The sequence below is a fragment of the Pseudopipra pipra genome, chromosome 4 (genome assembly GCF_036250125.1).
Source record: "Pseudopipra pipra isolate bDixPip1 chromosome 4, bDixPip1.hap1, whole genome shotgun sequence".
NCBI lineage: Eukaryota > Metazoa > Chordata > Aves > Passeriformes > Pipridae > Pseudopipra > Pseudopipra pipra.
Window position 1 is genome coordinate 42,298,287 of NC_087552.1, and position 12,817 is coordinate 42,311,103.

Here is a 12,817-nt window from a genome sequence, read left to right on the forward strand (position 1 = left end):
TTGTGCCAATGTGGAGGTTATTTGAAATATGACTCTGAGTTAAGAAGAATGGAAAAGCTCTGCTCAGTGCTCTGGTGGAAGAGATGACTTTTCCTAATGTGTTAAATCATGCATATCACATACTTGAAAGCAGTGGATTAAACAAATACTTATGAATGATGTCTTATCTCTTGCCTGTGAACTCATCATTCAAACTGCCTTGTCTGTTTATGAATTACCTAAACCATCCACCTCAGCAGCCTTATATTTTTATTATAATTTACTATAATAAAACAGGTAGGATAATAGCAACAAAGTGTAAGCGAGGGCTGGGGTCCTGCTGCAAAATTTGGAACTGGTTCAAGGTTCTCAGAACTTCTGGAAGGTTTTAAACCACAGTATTTTGATTTGGCCTATTACAGAAACACACGTCGTTTGTAATATACAGAACATTGAACTGGCCTGTGAGCATCATGGACAAAATGGATCTTCTGTCCCCAAAGCATTAGTCTGGATTGGGCTGCCTGTGACACAGGCGAGAAATATGAACCGAAAAAGGTCTTGGGGCCATGACCTGTGCTACCTATGCATAGAGCATCACTATTGACTTTAACTTTTTCTGTATTGCTGCACACTGCATATGAACTGAACCCTTTTCTTCTTGATCCAATGTTAGGTGCAATTACTTACAGCATATGCAATGTGTAATTCCATTTTACAGCAACAACCCAGCTCACAGATACTACCTTGCAACTGACCCCGTGACAGGAGATTTGTACGTGTCTGACACAAACACACGCAGGATTTATCGGCCGAAGTCGCTCACGGGCGCGAAAGACCTGACCAAAAATGCTGAGGTGATAGGAGGAACAGGGGAGCAGTGCCTGCCTTTCGATGAGGCAAGATGTGGTGATGGAGGCAAGGCGGTGGAGGCAACTCTCATGAGCCCTAAAGGTAAAAAGAGTTCTCCCTTTGTAACTTTCAAAATAATGCAAAAGCTCAGAACTGAGGGCATGAGCGTGTTTAATTACTGAACCCAGTAGCTGGCTCAAAAATTGGGGTTTCGAATAATTTTTTCCAGCTGGAAAGACTACTGAGGAAGAAAGTTATGGGGACTGATTTTTTGGAAATCAATTAGGTTTGATTTTTTGGGAAATATTTGGCTTGAGTGGTTATTGCGCATTTTTAAATGCTCATTTAGATTATGTGCTTGGCAGGCAGTGATGAAGATGTAAAATCCACATTGCTTTTGATCCCACTTGCCCCATGTTTTAGGTTAACTTAAGAGCTAGTCCCTTCTCAACACACAACAGCAAATGAACAGCAAATGCAATCAACGGTAGTAGATTTCATACTGAATATTGGTTAACAAGCTGTTTTACTACCTACTGCCTGAGACCAGATTTTCTGCCTGCAATTTCCATTAGATACATACTACCTATATCCTTAGTTATGGACAATATATTCACTGCTAGTACAGCAAAAAAACACTAATTTTTTTTTGCTTCACTAAAGGAATAGCAATAGACAAGAATGGGTTAATCTACTTTGTTGATGGGACTATGATCAGAAAAGTGGATCAGAATGGAATAATATCAACTTTGCTTGGCTCCAACGACCTGACCTCAGCACGACCTCTAACCTGTGATACCAGCATGCATATCAGCCAGGTACTTTTCAGTTGCTGCTAATTTGAAAAGCTGAGCCGGAGATAGAAATTGAAATGCAGCTTTGTTGCCCCTTGAAATAAAACTGGGTGGAGTGTGTAATGGATATTTCACAGCAGATTTGGGGGAGAAAGCAACCTGTTCCAAGGGCACGAATTGCAGTGTGTTTTCTTAGCTATAAATGCTGCTGTATTCAATTTTTCTGCCCATAAAGCTCAGTTCAGTTTAGAACAGCAAAACTATCAGCAGGAAACATTAAGCCTGGTAGTAAATACTGGGAGAATGGCATATCTGTTAGAACTACCTTGGCATGGTGATGTTTTCTGAATTGCTAACATCCTTAGCCTACTAGAGTGAATGAGAGGATTTACACAACCCCCCATATTTTTCTGTTTTTCTCAAGAACTTGTGTAGGCAAGAAGGGACATCACTAGTGGTATGTTCAAAAAATGGAGTACAGTGTTTCGTAATCTGGAAAGTAGTAAGTCATTGTTGCTACAACAAGAATGAAAGATGAGTACTGTTGTTAAGTATGTGTTCAGATGTTAGTATCTGTCTCAATAGTTACTTTTGATATAGAAAAGTATAGCATTTATTGGAGGGGAAATTCAACCTGTATTATAGTTCCAGTGCAGCTGGCTGTTTTCAATAAAATGGATGCCTTGCGTCCCTGAAAAGCTTCAGTTTGCTGCATTGTATTTGTGTGAGTTCTTTTGTCATGATTGCTTACAGCAGATGGAAAATATCCTTACAGCTCTCTCTAAAACTGAAGGTGAATTAATTCATTAAATCTGCACTGGTTAACTTTTTAATAAAGCACTTCTCTTTGTTTAGGTACGTCTGGAATGGCCTACAGATTTAGCTATCAACCCAATGGATAACTCCATTTACGTTTTGGATAACAACGTAGTTTTGCAGATCACCGAAAACCGTCAGGTTCGCATTGCTGCAGGGAGGCCGATGCACTGCCAGGTTCCTGGGGTGGAGTACGCGGTGGGAAAACACGCTGTCCAGACCACGCTGGAGTCAGCAACTGCCATTGCCGTGTCCTACAGCGGGGTACTCTACATTACAGAGACTGATGAAAAAAAGATTAATAGGATAAGACAGGTCACAACTGATGGAGAGATCTCATTAGTTGCTGGAATACCCTCAGAGTGTGATTGCAAAAATGATGTCAACTGTGACTGTTACCAAAATGGAGATGGCTATGCTAAAGATGCCAAACTTAACGCTCCTTCCTCCTTGGCTGTGTCTCCAGATGGCACCCTGTATATTGCCGATCTGGGAAATATTAGGATACGGGCTGTGTCAAAGAACAAACCCTTAATGAATTCAATGAACTTCTATGAAGTTGCTTCTCCAACTGACCAAGAGCTTTATATCTTTGATGTCAATGGTACTCACCAGTACACTGTGAGTTTAGTCACCGGAGACTATCTGTACAATTTTAGCTACAGCAATGATAATGATATTACTGCAGTAACGGATAGCAATGGGAATACTCTTCGTATCAGACGGGATCCCAACCGGATGCCAGTAAGAGTGGTCTCTCCTGATAACCAAGTCATCTGGCTGACAATAGGCACTAATGGATGTTTGAAAAGCATGACTGCACAAGGACAGGAGCTGGTCTTATTTACCTACCATGGCAACAGTGGACTTCTGGCAACTAAAAGTGATGAGACAGGATGGACCACTTTTTTTGAGTAAGTACATAAAATAGTCAGATATCTTATAGTTTTATTGAGTTCTACAGGACCATTTAAAGTATTTCTGGGGACTGATGAAGTAACTGTAAAGATGACCCTTGGTAACAAAAAGCACAGAAAGATACTTTTAATTTCCCATGCTGTCTTTCTCTTTCTGGCTTCTTCTTGAACAGAATAATTTTGAATTCATTGTTTTGAACTTCAGTTTTGTATCTTGAAATAATAGTGAGCCGACTCTTGTCAAGAAATTTGTAACTCAGACAACCATGGTTGTGTAGATTTGCATCAAAAACTATATTGTCATCCCACTTGCTCATTAGATTGGCATCGCTCTGCAGCAAATACTGACAAGAAATTTGTCTTCACTGCTCAATTTTTTTTTATTTCATTTTTTTGTCTGCATGCTCTCCTGCCCCCCCAGAAAAAAGTCTGGGTGGGTAGTAAAAGGTTGTGTTTCACAGAGTGGCAAATAATAAGGAAGGATCTCCTGGATGGCACAGCAGTTCTTCACACAGGTGGAACCAGTTGGAGAAAGCTGAGAAAAGAAATGTGGGCCATGGGGAGAAGTGTCATTCCTGTAGGAATAAACTGAAAACACAGAAACCACCAGCACCGTGTCGGGTACAGGTGCAAACACAACAGTGAGAGGTATTACTGGAACAGTAGGACTTGTAATTTTACCAACCTCAGAAAAAAATCCTTTCAGTGAATTGCTTTAGCCTGTGTTACAGTCATTAAGTCATCAATGCCTGTTCATAACAGACAGATTAGCAAACCATTTTACAGAATCCTCAATTATATTGACTAAGAAAGGTCATGACAATTTGTAGATAAACTAGTAGAACCAGAGTTCACATACAGGTTTTATAGGCAACTTCATCTCCAGGTGAGCTGAACTGCAAACTGATATGCTAAGCAAAATGTAACAAAAATACAGCTTAAAACACAAACCAGTATTTCAAAAAAGATCAATGTAGAATTAACTCAGATTTTTTTCAGTCATCTCTGCCAACTGGAAATATACGTGTATTTTTTAAATCACATCCAAGACAGGGTGAGGTTGGGAAAAAAGGTGTCTGTGAAGGAGTGGAAGACAGAGCATTAGTATGATAAGTAAAAGTGTTAGAGGGCCCTTAGATGAACTACTCAGGATTACAAAGGGCATCATGAAAATCCGGTAAGTCCCTCTTCTTTTTTTTTTTCCCCCTCTTCTTTTCTCCTATCTTTATGATGAAATGCAGTAGCAACTGCTGCCAAGGTCAGAGTCTAAAAAAAAAGCTTTCAATTCAACACACATGATAAAGAAAATAAAGTGCTAGTGTCAGGCAGTGGCAGCAAAGCCAAACATCTGTGTTCTGAGATAACTTCATATTTCTGTCAGCGTACATTTGGCTGAGGCAGTGTGCAGGAGGACTCCGAGCACCTGTATCTACTCTCCAGCCTTTACATATCCCTATCAGAGACACAAGAGCAGCAGGTGCTGCTTCACTGCATATTGTGTCCTGAAGTGGAGACAGGACTAGAAATGCTGATCCCTAACAAAGACAGCAGGTGGGATGGTGGTGCTGCCAGTTTTAAGGTATTCTTACAATAATCTGTAAATTGGCAGGGCTTTGGTAGCAGGCACATTCCCAAAGCATTAGCACACATCTGTAATATTTAACTGTGCATTGGTGCATCCGCTGTGTATCTTTTTAGGTCCTGCCAAGAGGACACAAAAGCACAGCGAGGATACACAGAGGAATGAGAAGGTGCTTGACTGGGAGGGCATGTGTTCTCCATCTCATGAGTTAGCCCTGTTCTGTATGCTGAGAAGCCAAAGCACAGCTTTAGATGGGCTGGGAGTAGCCATCTATTTCCGCAGAGTAAATTTGGTGTTTAACTGTGACACACACAACCACTTGTTTCCAGTAGGCGAGTTGGGCAAGACAGTCAGTTTGGGGGATAGTGAAGTCCTGTACAGAAATTAAGGCATCTGCTGGGTACAGCAGGCAGTTTAAATCATGCTGGCATTCATACTGCCTAATTGAGGACCTACAGTTTTAATCAGGGCAGTAATTTCTCACCATGTTGCCTGTAGTTTTTTGTGGCCTACTGTGGTGTACCACAGAAGTAGCTGGTGGCTCCTGAATCTATCTTAATGGCGTCTGCGTGATCCCAAAAAAGTGGATATTATATTCATTATTAAGTGGTTGATAGGTCTGTATTTTTCCTCATAGGGAGAATTTAGGGTACTGTGTGTCACAAAGTACATAGCTATTTCCTGAGTCTGTAAATAGCCATCTTTCACACCTGATCTGCTTTCATGCAGACTTTCTGGTCTGAGTTAGGTTATGTCCAGCTGCCTTATGGAGAACCCAAAGGGCAGGCTATTCCCCTCAGTAAGTATTAGTATTATTTCCAAGCTGCTGCTTATGCACTTCCTGAACAATTACCTCCGACCAACGTCTCGTTAGAATTCCCAAGCTGAAGTAATTGCAGAGAAAGCTAGGCGATTTCACTCTCTCTGAATTTGCAAGTGTATGAGGCTTTCACAGAAGCAAAGATATTTATCTCCTCCCTGTAGCCATGGTGAAGCAGTAATCTGTTTAATTGCAACAAGGAAGATTCAGATTAGACATTTGGAAAAACTTCATGGTGAAGATTTTGGAGCCCTGGAGCAGACAACAATGACAGTGACCCCTTGTCCTTCACAGACTGTCTTTAAGAACAGATTAGACATCTTTCAGGACCAATGCAGGAAGAACAGATCCTGCCTTGGGGTAGAAGTTGGATCGCATGACCTCTCAAGGTCCCTTCCAGTAATGTTTCCTATGATGCTCTGTACAAGTTAATACCAAAAATAAAAAAATGCACTGATTATGTAAAGCTACAGGGAATAAGAAGGGGGAGGAGGAAAGCACTGTGTTATTTTTCTTGCCAAAACAGCATTCTTTAAAAACATCCATCGGGCATCATAGCTGCTTGCTTATTCTTAACATAAAATCCCTATACACCAAATTTGTGTCTGTATATTTCCCTTTTGAAGAAAGATAGTTGTAAACACGACTATTTTGCAATTTTTTATTCTAAGATCAAGTATTATTGTGACTTTTTGGTGCTGATGATTTGTAACATTAAATCTGACAAAGCTGAGTTTCTAGAGGTTTTTGCTACTGTTGCCAAAATAGATGGCAACCATGTGTATCATAGAAGGGTTTGTGTGGGGGTGACATGATGTACAAGCGTGTATCTCTCAGCTTCTGCATATTCACGTTTGTAGGTAGTATGGCCTAAAACATTTTCAGCTGAAGTGTTTCCTGTTGAAAAAAATGAAGTGTTTTTAAAACAGAAAGGTTTCCCTCAAATGTCAGGTGGGGAATAAGAAATTATGAGAAATCATTCTGACTTCCTTGTAGCAATAGCAAAATATTTCAGCTTCAGTGCTGGATGCATTTTCTTTTAACATCACAGTTTATTTATATATTTTATTTACTATATTATTCAAATTCTCAAAATATTTTAAGACAATGATAGAATTCATATTCCATGGTGAATTTAGACTTTCTTCCCACTCACAGTTAAAAATGTTCAACTGTTTGAATGTCCAGTGGACTAGAAATGCCTTTTTTCAACTAGCTTTGAGTATGGCCAGGTTGTTTCCCCCTTTGCTTGTCACATATCTGTTTAAATGGCAGAAGGTACATGGAGCAAAAATACTGTGGGTTTAGCAGTAAAAAGTTCGGCCTTTGAAGCAATTCAGGAATAGGTTTTTTGCCTATTTTCCTGTGCAAATCCGATTGTATAACTGGAACATGGATCCAAAGAATTTAGATCATTTCAGCTGATTCTCAATGATTTGAGAGCAGATTTATGCAAACAATTTAAACTTTTTTTTTTCTCCTTTTCCAGAGCAACTTTTCAGTGAAAAGAGGAAATCTTTGAAAAAAGATTGCATCCCAAAAGTTGGCAGTCACTGCTCTGGCACATACTAAAGCATTTGGCCTTGTTTCTTTACATGGCTTTTTTCCACAGTTTAAGTCACACTAATATCAGAACCAAAAGACTTTTACTGCTTTATTTCATGCAGCCTGGACACTGATTAATTGATAATTTATTGGTTTTAGTCTTCTCTTTGCCTGAAAGACTGACATACAGGAAATATTTTTTTAAGACTCTAGTTTTTAAAGTGAAATTATTATAAGTACTAGCTTGAATTACTTAGGATATCATATAATCTGTTTTCTTTGTTTGTTTACAGACTTTGGGTTTTTTTAATATCTTTATGGCAAAATGGATTTGTAAACTTCTATTTTGTTAAGGGTTTTAGTCTGCTGATCAAAACCGACACCTTATATTCCAAGAATGCATACTTTTGTAAGGCACTGTTACTCAAATTCATAGTAACTTACAGATTTTTGAAGGTCTAAAAACTTGCTAAATAAAAATGATATTAACAGAGCATTTATAAAAATGATTGAAAATGCATGCATACTAAAAAACCAATGGAGCCATATGAAGCTAAAAGTCATCCAGATTAGGTTTTTATAATGAAATTATAATATTATACAAGGTATAAAAGTAATCAGCCTAATCAAATTCTGCTGTAAATTTGTGAGATATCTGAGCTGGAAACTATTAACTGTAACTGCATATTATGTATGCATAATATGAACATTTAAACAGATAAATCTTGAAAGTTAAGCTAATTATATGCATATTAGCATTTTGGAAGTGACACTTCCTAGATAGCCTACATGCATTATTTCTGTGCAGCAGTTTCCATTCTGAGTTTACATACAGATGGCTAAGACAGGTGCACAAGAAGAGCATTTTCTCTAGACCTAAATTTTTGAAGCATCAGAAGTGAATGCCTAAAAAGCCTTGGAAGTGCCCCTGTGCAATCACTTGGTCTTGTAGGTCAGGCTGCAACCTGCAACCCCAGGTCTCCGTTAAAGACCTGGCATGCCAGCAGTTACCAGCCAGGCAATGGAGAAGTCCTTTGGTTGAACCACTGGCTTGCTGCTGTGTCAGCCTTTGGCTACTTTGTGCTCCTCAGGTTGCTTGAGGAACTGGCAGAGGTTGCTCTGCAAGGGAGAACCCCTCCAGGGCAGGCAGACAGCCTTAGCTGTCTGGGCAGCATCTGCTGAGTTTGGGCTGCACTGCAAAGGCTGCAGTTTATGTGTGCACTGGAGCACTTGGCACTCAGGTGATCTCTGACAGACATGTAGTCCTTCCTTAGAGGTGGTTTAGAACAAATTGTGGTCATCCCAGTGTCATGCACCTGGGATCTGTCCCTCGAGGTTGCAGCCCAGGTACTTCTGCAGTCTTCTCTGTGAAAAGGCAACTGTTCCTTCATCTCACAGCTCTCCTGGAAGGTTCAGGCTGCATGTGCTTTCCTTAGACATAGAAGCAGAGAATCAGTCAGGTTGGGAAAGACCTCTGAGATCATCAAGTCCAACCCTTGATCCAACACTGCCATGGTTACTAGACCATGGCACTAAGTGTCACATCCAGTCTCATCTTAAAAACCTCCAGGGACGGAGAGTCCACCACCTCCCTGGGCAGCCCATTCCAGTGCCTGATTACCCTCTCTGTAAAGAATTTCTTCCTAATATCCAACCTAAACCTCCCCTGGCACAGCTTAAGACCATGCCCTCTTGTCCTCCCATGCCCCTGGGAGAAGACACCAACCCTCACCTGGCTACAACCTCCTTTCAGGGAGTTGTAGAGAGTGATGAGGTCTTCCGAGCCTTCTCTTCCGCAGGCTAAACAACCTCAGCTCCCTCAGCCTCTCCTCATAGGGCCTGCGTTCAAGTCCCTTCACCAGCCTTGTTGCTCTTCTCTGGACCTGCTCTAGCACCTGAAATAATTCCAGTAGCCACTGTTTCTTATCTTTCAACCTTCTCTCCTTTTGCCTTCCTCTTCTTTTAGAAGCAGTATCAGCAGGTGGAGACTTGATCCAGACTAAGATGGCTCCTCTTCTCTGGAAATTCACTGCCTTTCTTCCATGTCTCTTTTTTCACTTTCCAGACCTCCTATTTTGTTTCCTTACTTTCTTACCTTGTATTTTGCTCCTTCCCACATCTCCCATTATTTCCCTAAAGCATGTTTGGCTTCCCTGCTTTTCCTTTCCCAGTGGTGCATTTCTTCCTAATCCCCTCCTGTATGACAGTCCATCCAGTGTTTCCCCAGGCACTTAATGCCCTGAGTCATTTATCTTCTCCTTCCCCTCCTCCTTCCCCCACTCAATCCTTTTTTCCAAGAGAATGCAACAGGAGGCAAAGAGAGTGACCTTAGCAAGCAGAGCCCTTACAAGTTTACTTTGGTCCTGCAGTTAAATTAACGAGCTTTCCAGCTATTCTGGAAAGGTGGTGAATTCATGCAGAATATGAAATCCTTGCAATAATTTATAGACTAGAGCGAATCACAGCCAAAAATCTATTTTCACTGTGTGCTACGGAGTATCACCCTTTGCATATTACGCTTTTATTAACAATGCTTTCAGTGCTGTGGTTTCCCAAAACCTCTGTGATAGAGAGTAAGATATTGCCTCTGGCTTGGACTTGCTTAGTTTCCCCAAGTACCAGGCACATCATCTGTAACTGTCAGCATTTGGCAACAGAGAACAGATGACATTTTGCAGTTTTTCTCTTGCTTCATCTTAATACATTGCTTGTGGAGTCTGACTTGGAAATACCAAGACCAGGCTATAGAAGACTCTATGGAACCTATGCTGAAAGATTTCATTTAGATAAAAACAAGTATTTCATCTTGATCAGATGAAAATTATCCCCCAATAGTAGTGTCAATTCACTTCCACTTTTACTCTATATTAAGAGGTTCAAAATTCAGTTTTCATAATCAGTATTTCTATACCATTTCCTGTAACATTTGTGGGGTTTCATTTTCCTGTAACATTTTTGTTTCTATTTGTGTTAATTTTTCTATCCCATTTATATTTCAGTAATATGAATATCTAAAAATATTTTCGTTGCAGTTTAGGGGCTTTCATTCTAATTTGATTCTGTTTTCTTACAAATGCCAGAACTTTGTACAAAATTGTAATCTGGATTTTTAATCAATGCTAAACAACATTATCTGAATTTCCTTGGTAGCATAGTGCTTTTCAGGTATTTTTATTCTTCTACCATCGGCAGCCTTTTGTACCTTCTGGTTTTACTGCTGCTGCTTCTTGCTTCATCAGTGTAAAACAGAGTGGCTATAAAGTAATTAACCATAGTCATTCAAGCAGTTTGGTTTAGCTGATTATCATGTTCTTGCATTGACTTTTGTGGCATCACATGAGCCTCTGACTGCAAACTGTGACTTACAAGTGCAATGTCTTTAATCTTCCCATATTATATATACTCAAGCAACAAAAGATGTATTCTCTTCATTCTTAACTGTCTCTGAACAGTCTTTGTGGGAATATTTTCGGGATATCCAGTCCTTGCACAAGTGCCCCTTTATCCACATTGTCTGGCACAATGCAGCACACAATACATGTATTTCTCTTTTAAAGCATATTTGCTTCTCTTCCTCCCAACATGACACAAATTGAAGATTTTCTAAACTGGAACTGTAACTCAACTTTAGAGTAATTTCATAATTATAATACTATAATAATATATACTGTTATAATATATAATAATACATATATGTTATATACTTTAGTCTTTCAAGGCTTGTGCTGACAGTAGAGCACACAAACTTGCTGTTTCAGACTCATTCTGCTTAATGAAAGAAACAGCCATGTTAAAAATAATTCATTAATATATAACATCAGATAGCAATGTGAAATTTTTTCAGTGAAGTGCAGTGTGTCCTCTAATTGCCCTGATAGCAGTAGTATATCTCATCTAATAGACATTTACCCATTTCTTCATTCTCAAATGTTACTGTTCCTTATCCCTTAGAACTAACGAAAGTAATAAAAGCAGACCTGAGAAACCATTAAATAGATATTAATACCAAAATAGCAATGCTGAAGACACATAGCAATATTATTACATCTTATATGTATGAGAAAAGAAGAATTGCTTTGATTTCTGTCAAGAAAATCAGCATGTGATGTCTCTGTGGTTTTGGAAAGCACTCAGAAGTAAGGATAGTACAGCCAAAAAAAGAGTTTTGTTCATATTAATGACATAAATGTTCTGCATTGTCAATCCAGTCAGCTCTGCTCAGGCTCCTGAAAGTATCCCTTTCACTTCTGGCTTTATCAAGAACTTAATAATACCATTTGTTCAGTTATTGACATGTTAATATTCTTGTTCCATGTTAACTTCTTTGTCAAACAGAAGTCAGGGAGGCTATAGTCAAGCTAACTCATACTCCTTCACACTGTCTTTACAGGGAACCTGGTGCAGTGAGGGTGGAGGGTCAGCTCTGGACTGCATCTGAAAAGGCTATTCTCTATTTTCACTCATGCTGTATTTAAACACATTTTCAAGTCTCATCAAGAGACTTAGTCTTCCTTGATGTCCCCAGTGAGGCCAGACTGATCAGCTCTTTAGGAGCCTACAAGGCAAACACAGTTTAAAGTCTTATCTTTGGAGTCCCCTCCAAAGGGGGGAGAGTCTCTCACTTCTGAAGCCTGCACTGGTTGGGTGTGACTTGTGCTCTAAAGGAATAGCGATGTTATTCTAAATTATATATATTATATATATATATATAATTATATATATTATATATCTAAATTAACCACAGAACCTGAATCTAGCAATAATTGTTTACTGTCTTGGTATTCCATTGTCCTAAAAGAAAAACAATACAGCCATATAATTTTTTTCCTGTTACTAAATTTGCTTTTCAAACATAATATAATTTAATATGTTGATTATGTCCACTTTTTGTGACTCTGTAAAAACAGCTTCATGGAGTTTTTACCTTTCAAAAAAAAATTTAAAAAAACCCCAGAAAACAACAACAAAACAAAAAACAAACAAACAAAACAAAACAAACAAACAAACAAACAAACAAAACCCCACCAAATAAGAATTAAGGGAAAAAAAGCAACATTACAGCTTATTCTGTGAACAAAATGCCTGGCGAAACAAACAAGCCTTACATCCTTTTTTCACTAAAAGCCTGTGCCCCCAGCTCTGGTAGTGTAAGCAGACCTTACAGCAAGGAACAATCTGTCATACAAAGTATATATACACACCAACATTTCTTTTATTTGAAAGGCCATACTCAGGTATTTATATTGACAAGGCACACAGTTTATTTGTACAGTAATAGATGAGCTAAGAAGGCAGGAGGAGGTGACACAGAAACAAACCAGAAGCCTTGAGGAGCCCTGAGATTAAAGACACTCAGCGCAGGAAGCTGCTGTGGGACAGGAGCTGGCTCTGCACACTCCGGCAAAAACCAGACTCCAGCCTCTACAGACCCTGCGGGGCTCAGGGGCAGCGAATTCCCATTAGAGGGAAATTGAAAAGCAAGGAATGAGTGTTGAGGTCTTGCAGATAAAAG

At 39.4% G+C, this 12,817-nt stretch overlaps 1 protein-coding gene across 41 annotated transcripts in view; it reads left to right on the plus strand.

Moving 5' to 3' along the window:
* TENM3 (teneurin transmembrane protein 3) overlaps window positions 1-12,817 on the plus strand; it is a 1,314,794-nt gene that overhangs the window by 1,275,896 nt on the left and 26,081 nt on the right. For all 41 annotated transcript variants that reach the window (XM_064652558.1, XM_064652559.1, XM_064652557.1 and 38 more), the window contains 3 exons: window positions 701-933; window positions 1,495-1,649; window positions 2,481-3,355. In XM_064652558.1, coding sequence (XP_064508628.1) covers window positions 701-933; window positions 1,495-1,649; window positions 2,481-3,355 — 1,263 coding nt within the window. The remainder of the gene's footprint in view (window positions 1-700; window positions 934-1,494; window positions 1,650-2,480; window positions 3,356-12,817) is intronic.